General features: G+C 32.8%; 2 protein-coding genes across 3 annotated transcripts; both read left to right on the plus strand.

Moving 5' to 3' along the window:
• The first annotated feature begins 244 nt into the window (after positions 1 to 244).
• Positions 245 to 2,969, plus strand: LOC130968731 (beta-amyrin 28-monooxygenase-like). 2 transcript variants are annotated; one of them, XM_057894161.1, is made up of 4 exons: positions 245 to 923; positions 1,626 to 2,081; positions 2,183 to 2,356; positions 2,462 to 2,773. In XM_057894161.1, the coding sequence occupies exons 1-4, from the start codon at positions 443 to 445 to the stop codon at positions 2,533 to 2,535; spliced, it is 1,185 nt and encodes a 394-aa protein (XP_057750144.1). In that variant the 5' UTR covers positions 245 to 442; the 3' UTR covers positions 2,536 to 2,773. The 2 variants fall into 2 exon arrangements, with proteins under 2 accessions (XP_057750144.1, XP_057750142.1); XM_057894159.1 differs by having other exon boundaries at positions 247 to 923; positions 2,183 to 2,370; positions 2,462 to 2,969.
• Positions 2,970 to 3,025: 56 nt separating this feature from the next.
• LOC130968730 (beta-amyrin 28-monooxygenase-like) lies at positions 3,026 to 5,488 on the plus strand. Its single transcript, XM_057894158.1, has 4 exons — positions 3,026 to 3,719; positions 4,104 to 4,559; positions 4,656 to 4,843; positions 5,004 to 5,488. Exons 1-4 carry the CDS (start codon positions 3,218 to 3,220, stop codon positions 5,322 to 5,324), a joined length of 1,467 nt encoding a protein of 488 aa, XP_057750141.1. The 5' UTR covers positions 3,026 to 3,217; the 3' UTR covers positions 5,325 to 5,488.
• Positions 5,489 to 16,374: the final 10,886 nt, after the last annotated feature.

Raw genomic sequence — 16,374 nt, forward strand, 5'->3', positions numbered from 1 at the left:
TTTTTTAATTATTAAAAAAATAAATACATTTAAATATATTTAAATATCATTATAAAATTTTGGTGACCAAATATCATTATAATGTATTTAATTTTTTATAATATATATTTTTAAAATAAATTTAAAAAATAATATATTATTATTTAAAATTTTATTAGAATCTATTTAAAGATATTGTAATTTGTATCTTATAAAATTTTAAAATTTGTCCTATAATAGATTGACTCTTGTGTCCAAGTGCTTTCTAACGTTGCTTACATTGCCAAAAATGGTGAAGCTATTATACCAAATTTCTCTCTTATCTTGTCATCAATAATTACATTAAGGATTAACGTCATGATCAAAGATTAAAGCGCTTTATATACACCTATCCACATACTTTCATCTATCCTGAACCAAACTTTTCTTGATTCTTAGAACTTGGAACTATCAATTATAGGTTATGGAGTTGGCCAAGCTTCTAGCCATGCCAGCACTTTTAGCACTCCTCCTCCTCTATCTTCATTTCATGAGAAGCAAGATTCGGAATGGGCCTCCAGGAAGCTCAGGATGGCCAATTGTTGGAGAAACCTTCAAGTTTATCAGCGCGGCTCGTGAGGGAACCCTGGTGAGGTTCATACAAGAGAGAATGGAGAGGTATGATTCAAGGGTGTTCAAGACTTCGTTTCTTGGAGATCCTATGGCAGTGTTTTGCGGCACGGCGGGGAACAAGTTCTTGTTTAGCAATGAGAACAAGAATGTGCAAGTATGGTGGCCAAGCTCTATAAAGAAGCTATTAAGGTCTTCTTTGGTTAATAAGGTCGGCGATGAAGCAAAGATGACAAGAAGGTTGCTCTTGACCTTTCTCAATCCTGAAATTCTCAGAAATTTCGTGCCTAAAATGGATACCATTGCTCAAATCCACATTAACACTCATTGGCAAGGTAAGAAATTAACTCACTCACTTGAGAATGGTACTTAATTAGTTAATTAGGACTTTGTTTTTGGTTACGTATTGCAATAAATTTTAATTTTATTAATACACGTTAAATTGTAAAACTTAAAGGGTTATGCTAGGTAACTATGACTTTTTTGAACAATATGAATAACCACCAATTAAATAAAAACATACTATACTTTTAAGTTACACAACTAAATTTTAATATTAGAATAATCATTCGTACATCTAATAAAATGAACATTCAATATATCTATTGTTCATATTGTTTAATATTTTTATTGTTTACCTATATTTTTTTAAACTTAAAAACCTGTAATATCTTTTACTCTAATTAAACTACAAAAAATTATAGGAACACATGAAAAATTAACTATAAAATCGTTTATTATATATTTGTATATAAATATATGTATTGTTTAATTTATTTTCGAAACATATTTTATATTTCTATGTATATTCTATACGAATAGCTAATGCAGTGACCTATTTTTTAATGGCCAATTCTATTGTGCCTATTAATTATTATCTAACTTTTACTTAACTTATCTTTTTGATAACTTTTACTTTTTTTTAAATAATTTATTTTTATATCTTTTAAATTAAATATTAATTTTTAACTTTTTTTTAAGTAAATAGACACCACTCTTTTAATTACTATAGCATTCACCTTTTTTTTAATATATAGGAAAGGAACAGGTGGTTGTTCATTCTACTGTGCAGAAATACACTTATGCTTTGGCCTGTTCCTTGTTTCTGAGCATTGAAGATCCTCTCCACGATTCAAAGTTTTCGTCGAGATTTCACCGATTCTTAAAAGGCTTGGTTGGCTTCACCATCAACTTGCCCGGAACAAGATTTCACCAAGCAATGAAAGCTGCCAACGAAATAAGGGAAGAGATAAAAAAGATCATAAAGCAAAGAAAAGTGGATTTGGAAGAGAAAAGAGCGTCACCAAGCCAAGACATTCTCTCACATTTGCTTGCAACACCCGACTCCAATGGAAGGTTCCTAACTGAAATCGAGATCATGGATAACATACTCCTCCTCCTTTTCGCCGGCCACGATACTTCTAGATCCACTCTGTCATCTCTCATGAGGTACCTGGCGCAGCTTCCTCATGTTTATAACAAGGTTTTGGCAGGTTCGCAATGAAATCCTTAAGTCCAGGTTCGGATAATTTTGCCTATGATAATTTGGATCAGAATGAATGATGATGGAGTTTGTTGTAACTGTGACTTGCAGAACAAGTCGAAATTAGCAGAGCAAAAGGGGAAGGGGAATCCCTGCAATGGGAGGATGTTCAGAAAATGAAGTATTCTTGGAATGTTGCATCTGAAGTCTTGAGAGTATCGCCACCGGTCACCGGTGCTTACAGAGAAGCCTTAAAGGATTTTAGCTATGCTGACTATACCATTGGTAAGGGCTGGAAGGTATGTCCGCTAATATGAATGGTTATATATTTAACACACTTAGTTATCAAGATTTTAAAGTATGTATTAATGGTATTTTTTGTTTTGTCAGTTGCATTGGACAACCTGCTCTTCACACGTGGATCCCAGGCTATTCGCGAATCCCGAGGCTTTCGACGCGTCTAGGTTTGAAGGGGCAGGCCCTGTGCCGTATTCGTATGTTCCGTTTGGTGGAGGGCCTAGAATGTGTTTGGGGCTAGAGTTTGCAAGGCTAGAGATACTTGTGTTCATGCATCATATTGTGAAACGGTTCAAATGGGATTTGGTTAATCCTAATGAGAAGTTCAAGTACGATCCCATGCTTGAACCTGTAAATGGACTTCCGGTTCTGCTTCATCCTCACCATTGATTAATACATTATTAGAAGCTTTCTTTTGAAATTTGTTATAACATTATGATATTAGATTTGATTTTGGTAGTGTTTAAAGGGTTATAATGTCATTTGCTCCCTTTAAAAAATGATTATTTTGGAGATTGAGCCATTTGCGTGCCAAAAGTGGTTTACTATGTTATTAAATTGTTATCAGTTAGGTTGTTTATACTATCATAGTGGGTTTATGCTCGGTATAATTCCCAAAAAAAAAAGAATATTAAACTATCATAGTTGGATGGAATGACGCTCATGTTGCCATCACTTGCAATTAAGATTAATATTAAATGAAGTCAAAAGTTTATGAGTGTGACACTAACCTCTCAAGTCTCAACCATAACATGATGAGTTAGATCATTCACACATACATCTGTTTATGGAATTTGGATGCTCAAATAACAAGATTCATAGAGTTTAGAACATAAAGCTACTACTAAAATGGAAGTGGCCAAGTTTCTAGCCTTGCCAACAATTTTGGCACTCTTTGTCCTTTGTCTTCATTTCATCTCAAAACTTGTGAAACTGAGAAAGAATCCAAGCCTGAATCTTCCTCCTGGAAACTTAGGATGGCCTATTGTTGGAGAAACCTTCGAGTTCATGCTCGCGGCTCGGGGGGGAACCGTGGTAAGGTTCATAAAAGATAGAATGGAGAAACATGATTGCAGGGTGTTCAAAACTTCATTTCTTGGAGATCCTATGGCAGTGTTCTGCGGCCCGGCCGGGAACAAGTTCCTGTTCAGCAATGAGAATAAGATTGTGCAAGTGTGGTGGCCAAGCTCCATAAGGAAGCTGTTAAGAACATCTCTTATTAGTAAGGTTGGTGAAGAAGCAAAGATGACTAGAAGGTTGCTATTGAGCTTTCTTAGTGCTGAAGTGCTCAGAAATTACTTGCCAAAAATGGATATCATTGCTCAAAACCATATCAAAACTCATTGGCAAGGTAAGGAATGTATGTATTTGTGTTTGCTAAGTAAGGAGTTCCTTTTCCATTTTATTCAAACAAGTACTAACTCGCTGCTGCCGAATATTTACAGTTGTATTAGTTCATACACAATAGATTAATCAATATTTTGCTTATTAAACTTGGGATAAATTTCACCGAATTTATCCTTAAATTTATAATTCGATGATCAAGAAAACCTTAGCCAAGAATAGAAAGTATGAATTGACCACTGCATAATAAGGTTGCTTTTTTTTCTTTGGTTAGCACTATCAGATAGGCACAAAAGCTTCTTATGCAGAAGGTAGCAACTTTTCTTTTTCTTTTTTTTTTTCTCTCAATTCTAAATAATTTTACCCTTTCTACTATTTTCAAATGTTGAAGGAAAAGAGCAGGTGATTATCTATTCCACAGTGCAGCTATACACATATTCCTTGGCTTGTTGCTTGTTCCTAAGCATTGAAGATCCAATTCATGTATCAGAATTTTCATCAAAACTTGATGACTTCCTGAAAGGCTTGCTTGGCTTCCCAATCAACCTGCCTGGAACGAAATTTCGTCGATCGATGAAAGCCGCAGACGAAATAACCAAAGAAGTGAAGATGATGATATTGAAAAGGAAACTTGAATTGCAAGAAAAGAATGTGTCACCTACACAAGACCTTCTTTCGCATTTGCTTGTCACACCTGATTCCAATGGAAGATTCATGACTGAAACGGAGATTAGTGACAACATGCTACTGCTTCTTTTCGCTGGCCACGACACTTCTCGGTCGGCTTTATCATCTATCATGAAGTATCTTGGGGCCATGCCTCAAGTTTATGAACAAGTTTTGAAAGGTTTGCAACAACATCCTTCAACATGTTTTCAATTTTCCAACTTGTTCTTACATTCTAACCAAGCACACTGATATCAAAGTCTTGTCATCATGACAGAACAAGTCGAAATAAGCAGAGAGAAAGAGGCAGGGGAGTTGTTGCAATGGGAGGATATTCAGAAAATGAAGTATTCTTGGAATGTTGCATCTGAAGTCATGAGGCTGTTACCACCTGTTGCGGGTACTTACAGAGAAGCAATAAAGGATTTTAACTATGCTGGCTATACCATTCCCAAGGGATGGAAGGTATGTTCCAAACCCTTCATTTTTCTGTTGTAAGATAGAAACTCAGGTGTAGTTAACTTCGTGTGAACCGGTAAATGACAATTTAGTCAAATCTGTCAATTAACGACTCTCAACAAATGTTTTATTTAAGTTTTGAATTGTACATGGTTTTTATTGGCAGTTGCGCTGGCTCCCTGGCTCGACACACATGGATCCAGCGTATTTTCCGAATCCGGAAGCTTTTGATGCATCAAGATTTGAGGGAGAAGGTCCTACAGCCTATTCATATGTTCCATTTGGAGGAGGGCCTAGAATGTGTCTGGGACTAGAGTTTGCAAGGATAGAGATACTTGTGTTCATGCATCACATTGTGAAATGGTTCAAATGGGATTTGGTGAATTCTGATGAGAAGTTTAGGTATGATTCCTTGCTTGAGCCAGTCAATGGACTTCCAATTCGGCTTCACCCTCATACTATTATTGATTCAAATCAGAGGCTATAGTCAATTTTATAAGCTTTCTTCTAAGTTTGTCATGTTTTCAAATTTCAAGAGAACTTTGATTAATTGGATAATGTAATCATTGTTCGTTGTTCATATAATTATAATTGCTTATGTATGCTTATGGAGACGGTTGAGAGATTCAATACTTTTAAGTTACTGAACTATATTCGGATGAAGAAGAAAACTCTTCGATTCAAAAGGGTAAGATGCTTATAATATTAAAATAAAATAATTATAAAGAATCAATTTTTAATATTTCATTATTAATTAATACTTTTTATTATAAAATTATTTTGTTAATTTCAAAATTTCTAAAAATTTAGGATTTAGTATTTAAAATTTAAAATATAAATATAATTTTTAAAAATTAATTAATATTACAATAAAGTTAACATTTAAGTTATTTAACCAACTAAATTCAACCAAGTTATTATAATCTAATTCACTTTCACACTCTATTACTTCTAACAAATTTTTTACTTAATTTGCGAATATATATAACTACATTCTCTTTATTCTCTGTGTTCTCTTCATTCTATATGTTCTCTTCATCGTCGTCTTCTTCTTCTCTTCCTTTTTTCTAATCTTTTTCTTTCATTATCGTCGTCGTCACTACTACCACTTCCATCTTCTTCTCCTCTTTTTTTTTTTTTCATTTGAATTTCTTTGATCTCCTCCTTTCTTTTCTTCCTTCTCCTTCTCCTCCTCCATCATCATTATTATCATTATCATCATCGTCTTCTTCTTCTTATATGTATAACAGAAAAAAGAAAGAAATAAATAAAGAAAAAAAAGAAGAAAAAAATGCAGCATTAAAAAAGATATTTTTGTACTTTTGTAGTAAAATTTCGGTGTAAAAACAAAGAAATTTATGTATTATTATTAAGAAATTTTGGTGTATTTGTATTCTAATAAGTTCTACATAATTCAAAAATTTTCCTCTTCCTCCTCCTCATCTTGTGTTGCTTTTTCTTCTTCTTCTTTTTCATTATCATCTTTTTTTTCTTGTTTTACCTTCTCAACTTTCTTCTTGTTTTACTCTATTAATAAGAATAAAAACAAAAAAAATCAAACAAAAAAAATCACATAATATTGAAAAATTACTAGGAAAAGGATGAACCTACGTTCATTCAATTAAAAGAAAGAAAGAAATAAAGAAAAAAAAGAAAGCATTAAAGAAAATATTTTTGTGCATTTGTAGCAAAATTTTGGTGTAAAAACTAAGAAATTTATGTGTTATTGTTAAGAAATTTCAGTGTATTTTTATTCTGATAAGTTCTGCATAATTCAAAACTCTTCATCTTCTTCCTCCTCATCTTTTGCTGCTACTTCTTCTTTTTCATCATCTTCATCTTCTTTTTTTATTATTCATCTTTTCTTTCTTGTTTTACCTTCTCAAGTTTCTTCTTGTTTTACTTTATTAACCAGAATAAAAACAAAAAAATTAAACAAAGAAAAAGAAGATACACATAATGCTATAAAATTATTAGGAATGAGATGAACCTATATTCTTTGTGTATTTGTAGCAAAACTTGGGTATAAAAATTAAGAAATTTATATATTATTGTTAAGACATTTTGGTGTATTTTTATTCTAATAAGTTTTGCATAATTCAAAAATATTTTTCTTCCGCTTCTTCTTTTTCATCTTCTTCTTCTTATTTTATTTTTTCATAATTCTTCTTGTTTCATTCTCTTAAAAAGAATAAAATTTACAAAAAAAAGCAAATGCTGCAAAATTACTAGAAAAAAAAAAGAGGAAAAAAAATGCAATAACAACAACAGCAATAAAAGAATCACGATGAAAAGAAAATATGGGAAGAAAAAGGAGGAACGCGAAGAAGAAAAAGGAGGCACATGAAAAAGAAGAAAGAACGCGACGAAGATATTTGCATTAGTGAAGTAGTGTATACACACGCTGCTACGTGTAATGAAAGTGAATTTTATTAGATTTGGATCAACTTAATTAAACTTGATTATCAAAAAGACTTAGATTTGTAGCAGCACTGTTAATATTAACTGATAAAAAATTCTTTAATTAAACTCTTAAAATAAATACATTAAATTAATCTCTCAATTATTAATTCCTAAGCTTACTATTATATTTTATAGGGTTAAGTACGATTTTGATTCCTATGGTAGGGGTTGAAAATTTTTTTCGTCTCCAACTTTTTTTCACTACAAAATGGTCCCAAAAGTTTCAGTTTGTTTTAAAATTGTCTTTTTTACTAAATTTTTTATTTTTATTACCATTTTACCCCTAACCAAAAAATTATAGAATAAAAAAAAGAAAGGGAACGACGAGGGGAGAAGAAAGAGGATCCGGGGGGGGAGAAAGAGAGTCAGGGGTAGGAAAGGTAGCGCCGCCGTACCGCCGCGCCGCCGCCTGTGATGGAGAGTGAGAAATCTCCACGCCGCCGCCGCCGTCGCTCCTCTTTTCTTCCTCAGCACACACCCAGCCTCCGCCACCACTGCTTCACCATTCTCGTCGCAATTCGCGGCGTCGCCACCATTGCCGCAACCCTTTCCACGCATCCGCCACCACCATCGCATTTTTTCTCCTCTCGCAATTCGCAGTTCACCACCGCAACCCCTCCTCCCCAACCACCGCCGCAGCCCTTTTTCCTTTAATTTTTTTTGTTTTACTTTTGTTGTTGCTTTATTTTATTATCCATTGTTGTTATTGGTGTTGTTCTTCTAGTTGTTGTTGTTTCATTATTGTTGTTATTTTCCTGCTTCTGCATTCTCCTTCTGCATGCTGCTTCTATATTCTGCTTCTGTTTCTGCATTTTGGGGAAGAAGAGGGAAAGACATTTTTGTCCGAAGGATGATTTTAAAACAAACTGAAACTTTTGGAATCATTTTGTAGCGGAAAAAAGACCGAGGATGAAAAAAATTTTTAGCCCTTACCTTAGAGACCAAAATCGTACTTAACCCTATTTTATACTATTGTTCAACCCTATATGAACAGATAAAAAATTATTAAAATTTATTTGGCAGCCTTGAGTATTGGAAATTTATTATTAACCCTCCACCAACAATAATTCAACATTAAAAATATTATTGTAAAATAAATAAAGAAGAGAAAATAAAAATAAAAAAATATAAATAAATAAATATAGTATTAATATTTACCATAATTAATATCTTAATATAATAGAAATTATTCATATATATATAGTAACGTATAAAAGAGAGAGAAGAGTGTTTGTATATTATCGTAGCATGTAAAGAAAGAAAAGAATGCTTTGTTATTGTTGTGTAAATTCCATCAAATTGTACTCCTATTTATACATGTATAAAGTTTTTATTTTTCACCTTCATTAAATGTGATTTCTCTTGGTAACATGGCATTTTATCATGAAAAAGTTGAGCCGCTCATGTTAAATGGGCATCCATCTCATACTTATCACAACACTCCTCCTTGGATGACCATTTAGGATTATGCCTCATTAAAATCTTACTAAAGAAAAACTTAATGGAAAAAACTTTAGTGAAGAAAAAAGAGTACAATATCCTTTGTGATGGGGACTGTTTCATTAAAAATCTTGTCAAGAAAAACCCAATAGGGAGAAAAACCTGACCAAGAAAAAAAGAGTACAGTCTCCCTCTTTTGCCGACATTATTTTATATCTCGAAATCGGTGCATCCCAATCTGATGTACCAATTTTTTAAAGGAGGATTTTGGAAGTGACTTTGTAATAAATCTGCTAGATTATCGCTTGAGCAGATCTGTTGGACATAAATTGTTCCTTGATTTTGAAGGTAACGAGTGAAGAAGAATTTGAGAAAAATATGCTTTGTTCTATTACCTTTGATATATCCACCCTTAAGTTGAGCAATGCATGTTGTATTATCTTTAAACATAACAGTTGGAGCTATTTTATGATCAATCAGTCCACATGATGACAGAATATATTGGATCAAACTCTTGAGCCAAAAACACTCGCGACTTGTTTCATGTATCCTAGTATTTCAGCATGATTAGAGGATGTTGCTGCTATCATTTGTTTCATGGACCTCCATGATATAGCTGTATTACCATATGTGAATAGGTATCCTGTTTGAGATCTCTCTTTATATGGATCAGACAAGTATCCTGCATCTGTATCTGCATAGCCAACTAGTTGTGACTTGGATTCATATGGATAAAACAAACACATATCAAATGTTCTAGTAAGATGTCGAAAAGTTTGTTTGATTCCATTCTAGTGTTTTCTGGTTGGAGAGGGACTGTACCTCGCTAGTAAATTCACCGCAAATGATATGTCAGATCATGTATTATTAGCAAGATACATTAGTGCTCTAATGACACTAAGATATGGTACTTCGAGACCAAGGATATCTTCATTTTCTTCTTTAGGACGGAATTGATCATTTTCCATATCCAAAGACTTTACGATCATTGGAGTACTTAATGAATGTGACTTATTCATATAAAATCCTTTCAAGTTCTTTTCTGTGTATGTTGTTTGATGAATAAAGATCATTTTTTTTTGTATGTTCGATCTGTAGATCGAGATAAAATTTAGGCTTTCTAAGATCTTTTATCTCAAACTCTTCTTTTAAAACTTTTATAATCTCTTCAGGGGTTCCAATGATATTTAAATCATCAACGTACACAACAATTATAATGAATCCAGATACAGATTTCTTTATAAAAATACATGGACAAATATCATTATTCTTGAATCCATTTTTAGCCAGGCACTTAGTAAAACGATTATACTACATTCGTCCAAATTGCTTTAGACCATATAAAGATCTTTGCAATTTGACTGAGTATAACCCGTGTGAATTTTCATTGGATGATTTAGATATTTCTAATTCTTCAGGGACTTTCATATAGATATCACGATCTAATGATCCGTATAAGTAGGTTGTTACCACTTACCACATCCATTAAATACATATGTAGTTTATGGTATGCTGATAAACTGACCAAATAACGCAATACTATTGTATCTACTACAGAAGAATATATTTTTTCATAATCTATATCGGAATTTTGTGAAAAATTTTGTACCACAACTCGAGCTCTGTAGCGTACAACTTCATTTTTATCATTTTGTTTTCTCACAAATACCCATCTGTATCCACTCCAAAGACTTCACGTTTTGCAAGTGAGTATAACTCAGCCTTCATAGCTTCCTCCCATTTTGGCCAATCATTCTTTTGTCGACATTCTTCGAGTGTTCTTGGCTTAAGATCGTTACTTTCATGCATGATATTTAATGCTACATTATACGCAAATATTTTATTGAAAATTATCTTATTTCAGTCCCATTTTTCTTCTGTAAAAACATAATTTATCGAGATCTCATCATTTTCACAATTTTTAGGTACTTGAACGTCTTCTGGCGTCAAAACTATATCAGATTTTTGGACAACTGCAGGTGTCTTTACTATATTTTTATCTTTTCAGCAGGAATAGTATTTACCTCTTTTCTTTTTTAGGGTTTTTGTCTTTGGAACCAACAGGCCTACGACGCTTCTGACATGAATTTGTTTCGTTGGCCATTTGTCCTATTGGAATATCAATTCGAATTAGAGCATTTTTAGCTGGTATATAGGATTTAGTTATCCTTTTCATATCAGAAAATGCATCAGGCAATTCATTTGCTATTTTTTACAAATGTATAATCTTTTGAACTTCTAGTTCACATTGCCCTGATCGATGATCTAAATGCATCAAGGATGATGCATTCCAATTAAGTTCTTTTTTAGGAAGTTTATTCTCTCCCCTTAATGTTGGAAATTTTGATTCATCAAAATGACAATCTAAAAATCGGGCTTTAAATATATCTCTAATTTGTATCTCAAGATGCCTCCTATAGATGGAGAATCATATCTAACATATATCCCTAATTTTCTTTGGGGTCCTATTTTGGTGCGAGAAGGTGATGCAATGGAAACATATATTGCACATCTGAATATTCTTAAATAAAAAATATTTGGCTGCTGGCCAAAGACTAATTGCATAGGAGATAACTGATGGTAACTTGTTGGCCTCAAATAAATAAGTGTTGCAGCATATAAAATAGCATGTCCTCAAGTCAAGGTTGAGAGATTTGTTCTTATAAGCAAGGGTCTAGTGATTAATTGGAGGCATTTAATAAGTAATTCTGCTAACCTACTTTGTGTGTGAACATGAGCTACTAGATGTTCAATGCTTATTCCATTAGCCATACAATAAGCATCAAAGGCTTGGGAAGTAAATTCACCAGCATTATCAAGATGAATTATTTTTATTGGATTTTTTGAAAACTGTGCTTCTAATTGAATAATTTGAGCTCTCACAAATGCCAGGTTGCGAGAAGACAATAAGTACACATGTAGCATCTTGAAGATGCGTCTATTAGAACTATAAAATATCTAAAAGATCCACATGGTGCATAGATAGGTCGACATATATCGCCTTAAATCCTTTCTAGAAATTCAGGGGACTCAAATCCAATCTTTACTAGTGATAACCTTAAAATTAGCTTTCCTTGAGAACATGCAGCACAACAAAATTCACTAAATTTAAGAATCTTTTAGTTCTTTAATGAATATCAATGGAAAATTTCAATAATTTTTTGCATCATAATTGTTTTTGGATGACCCAATTAGTCATGCCAAATTATAAATTCATTTCGGTTAATAAACTTCTGGTTTACAATAGCATGTGATTCAATTGCACTAATTTTAGTATAATATAACCCATATAAAAGTGAGGGTAACTTTTATAATATAACCTTTTTATTTGAATCATGAGTTGTGATATATAAGTACTCATGATTTTTCTCATTCATTGTTTCAATATGATATCCATTTCGACGAATATCTTTAAAACTTAACAAGTTTCTTAGAGACTTAGTAGATAATAGTGTATTATTTATTATGAATTTTGTTCTTCTGGAAAATAAAATTATAGCTCTTCCAGAGCCTTCTATCATATTGTTTGAGCCAATAATAGTATTAACATATTCTTCTTTTGGCAAAAGATGAGTAAAGTATATATTACTTTTGAGAATAGTATGCAAACTTGCACTATCCGCAAGGCAAACATCTTTATTATATATTCTTGCCATTTTTTTCAAAGACAAATAATAATAATAAAATGAGTAAAAATATATGTGCATTAAAATTATATTCCTAATTGGAATTATTTTTTTGAAAAGCATTATAGTAATTTTGAAATTCATAAACATAAACATTAATATTTTATTAAACATTATTTATATGTATCATACTTGAAATTCAAATTCATAGAAAATAAAAATTAACAAGAAGTTTCTTACATTATTTATTTACATGAGTACTTAATAAATCCACATATTAATTTTTTCATCATTGATTAAATGACCAATATTTTCTTCAAGATCCTCAAAAAAATCAGATACTTCATAATGAATGGTGTAATTTGCAACATCCTTTAAAACAAAATTCGTCTCTTTTCCTTTGTCATCATTTTTCAAGGATGTTTGATAAATATCAACTAGGTGCCTCGGGGTACGACAGATATGTGACCAATGACCATTTTCACCACAACTGAAATATTTATTGGTGCACGAGATTGCAATCACACCTTTGCAACTCCGCACAACTAACCAGCAAGTGCACTGGGTCGTCCAAGTAATAATTCCTTACGCGAGTAAGGGTCGATCCCACGGAGATTGCCGGCTAGAAGCAAGCTATGGTTATCCTGTAACTCTTAGTCAGGAGATTAGTGATAAAAATGATTTCGTTTGTAAAAAGTAAAAGAGCATGAAATGAATGATACTTGTTATTCAGTAATGGAGAACAGTTTGAGGTTTCAGAGATGCTCTGTCTTCTGAATCTCTGCTTTCTTATTGTCTTCTTCTCCAAACACGCATGGCTTCCTTCCATGGCAAGCTGTATGTTGGTGGATCACCGTTGTCAAAGGCAACCATATGTCCTCTCAGTGAAAATGGTCCAGGTACGGTTTCTGTACGGCTAATCAACTGTCGGATCTCTCATCTCGGATGAAAAATACCAGGCACAGCTACCGCACGGCTAATCATCTGTCGGTTCTCACTTGTGTCGGAATAGGATCTCTCTATCCTTTTGCACACTTTCACTGCGCCTAACATTCATGAGTTTGAAGCTTGTCACAATCATCCCATCCCAGATCCTACTCGGAATACCACAGACAAGGTTTAGACTTTCCGAATCTTAAGAATGCTGCCAATTAGTTCTAACCTCTACCACGAAGGTTCTGATCTCACGAGTTTGAATGCTCTATTGTCAGGAGATCCAAGTCAAACTCGTGGATTAGAAACCCAAGAGATACGCACTCAAGCTGTCGCCCAATGACTACGTTGAGCTCAAATAGAACAGGAGTGGTTGTCAAGCACGCGTTCATAAATTTGAGAATGATGATGAGTGTCATGGATCATCATATTCTTTATATTGAAGTACGAGTGAGTATCTTATAACAGAATCAAGCATGATCGAATAGAAAACAATAGTAATTGCATTAATCCATTGAGACACAGCAGAGCTCCTCACCTCCACCTATGGAGTTTAGAGACTCATGCCGTAGAAGATACAATATGAGATGTAAAAATATCCTCGCCAAAATGAATCTATAAAAGTAGTTTTTATACTAAACTCGTAACTTAGGTTTACAGAAAATGAGTAACTAAGTGCAGATAGTGCAGAAATCAACTTTCGGGGCCCACTTGGTGAGTGTTTGGGCTGAGCTTTGAAGCTTTCACGTGCATAGGCCATTCTTGGAGTTAAACGCCAGCTTGAGTACCAGTTTAGGCGTTCAACTCCAGTTTTGGTGCCAATTCTGGCGTTTTACGCCATAAAAGGGTCTCTGGCTGGCGTTTAACGCCAGTTTGAGCCATCAAATCTCGGATAAAGTATGAACTATTATACATTGCTGGAAAGCCTAAGATGTTAGATTTCCAGCCCAATTAAGAACGTGCCACTTAGACTTCTATAGCTCCAGAAGAACATGTTTGAGTGCAGGGAGGTCAGAATCCAACAACATCTGCAGTCCTTTCTCAGCCTCTGAATCAGATTTTTGCTCAGGTCCCTCAATTTCAGCCAGAAAATACCTGAAATTACAGAAAAACATACAAACTCATAGTAAAGTCCAGAAATGTGATTTTTGCATAAAAACTAATAAAAATATAATAAAAAGTAACTAAAACATACTAAAAACTACCTAAAAATAATGCCAAAAAGCGTATAAATTATCCGCTCATCATTTATCCTCTGCTGATTTATTTTACCCATTATTTCTTTCTTCATCCCACTTCTGGTGAGATCCCTTTTTGTGAACATAATTTTTTTTCTTCCATAATTTTTCTTGTTACCAAAACCTTGACATTTACCTTTTCTGGGGTAATGATTTACCGTATTTACTTCAGAAAATGGGACGGCGCTAACTAGGCGCGCTTCATAATTTTTTAAAAGTAATTCATTGTTACGTTCAGCAACAAGAAGGCAAGAAATTAGCTCAGAATATTTTTTAAATTCTTTTTCTCGATACTGCTGCTGCAGGAGCACATTCGAGGTATGGAAGGTCAAGAAAGTTTTCTCTAACATGTTATTATTAGTTATCTTTTATCCACATAATTTGTGAGGTAATTCGGAACATTGTTGAATTATATTTATTTATGGATTTAAAATCTTGAATACTTAAGTGCGTCCATTCATATCGGACTTGAGGAAGTATCGCTGTCTTTTCATGATTATATATTTCTTCAAGGTTTTTCGACAGATCTGCATGATCTTTTAGTGTGAGATATTCATTCTTTAATCCTTCGTCAATATGACGACGAAGGAAGATCATGGCTTTGCCTTTATCCTTTTGGGATGCATTATTTTCAACCTTAATGGTATCTCCAAGATCCATTGAATCAAGATGTATTTTGACATCTAGTATACATGATAAGTAGTTGTTTCTAGATATATAAAAAATATTAATTCAAAATGAAAAAACTTTCACATAATAAAAATTTATTACCTGAGTCTTCCTAAATTTTGATCAGAATCTCGTGTTGATAACGTATTGTAAAATAAATAAGGAAGATAAATAAAAATAAAGAGATGTAAATAAATAAATTTAATATTAATATTCACCACAATTAATATCTCAATACAACATAAATGATTCATATATATATTCATATATATATATATATATATATATATATATATATATATATATATATATATATATATATATATATATATATATATATATATATATACAAGGTTGTCAGACTCGCGAGTCTAGGTAAATTCGTGGAGCTGACCTACACTCGACTCGTAGACTCGTACGAGTTTACCTGTTATACATTTTTTATAAAAAAATATATATATCTCATGTATAATATATATATTTACTCAGATATAGACATTCAAACCTAACAATTTCAACATCAAAACACATAATAAATTAACATAATACTACAATTACAAGTTACAACAAGTACTTTGGATCACACATTTAAATCCTTCACAAGTATTTATCTAGTTCAACATAAAACACACAATTACACAATCAAAGGTTCATAAGACACAACCAAAACACAAAAGAAAACAATAAAACAACAATTAAATTTCTAATAAACTCTAAAACTCAAATCCTCCAATATCTTCATCTTCCATGGCATCAACATCATCATCTTCACCATCTTCATCAGAAACATCATTTCTTTCAGGCTCAGGTTCAACACGGCCAACAAAATCATCATCATCATTCACATGTTCATCTTCTTCCTCTATTAAATTTTGTTGTGGATCCCCAATAAACTCATTCTCAGCTCCCTCACCCATGTTGAATTCATTACTATTCACATCTGGAATAGCAAATTCATTACTATTTGGATCATCATTAGTATTGTCATTCGTTGGCAAGTGAGAATGCTCAACACTTTCAGCAATATTTTCATTAACATCCTCAGTTATCCACTCATCATCAGAATGCATTGCATCAAATTCAAGTTCTGGAGTTTCAATTAAACTAACACAGTAACACTAACAATTCAGACTTCAGAGTTTCAGTCAGATATTTTAGAGTTTTAATT

This window comes from Arachis stenosperma, chromosome 3, assembly GCF_014773155.1.
Source record: "Arachis stenosperma cultivar V10309 chromosome 3, arast.V10309.gnm1.PFL2, whole genome shotgun sequence".
Lineage (NCBI taxonomy): Eukaryota > Viridiplantae > Streptophyta > Magnoliopsida > Fabales > Fabaceae > Arachis > Arachis stenosperma.

Bases quoted from the DNA above. Each gene is read 5' to 3' on its own strand.
- LOC130968730 (XM_057894158.1), top strand. From the start codon at position 3,218: ATGGAAGTGGCCAAGTTTCTAGCCTTGCCAACAATTTTGGCACTCTTT. The intron at 3,720-4,103 runs GTAAGGAATGTA...CAAATGTTGAAG, and splicing joins TATCAAAACTCATTGGCAAG to GAAAAGAGCAGGTGATTATC. The intron at 4,560-4,655 runs GTTTGCAACAAC...TCATCATGACAG, and splicing joins TTATGAACAAGTTTTGAAAG to AACAAGTCGAAATAAGCAGA.
- LOC130968731 (XM_057894159.1), top strand. From the start codon at position 443: ATGGAGTTGGCCAAGCTTCTAGCCATGCCAGCACTTTTAGCACTCCTC. The intron at 924-1,625 runs GTAAGAAATTAA...TTTAATATATAG, and splicing joins CATTAACACTCATTGGCAAG to GAAAGGAACAGGTGGTTGTT. The intron at 2,082-2,182 runs GTTCGCAATGAA...TGTGACTTGCAG, and splicing joins TTATAACAAGGTTTTGGCAG to AACAAGTCGAAATTAGCAGA.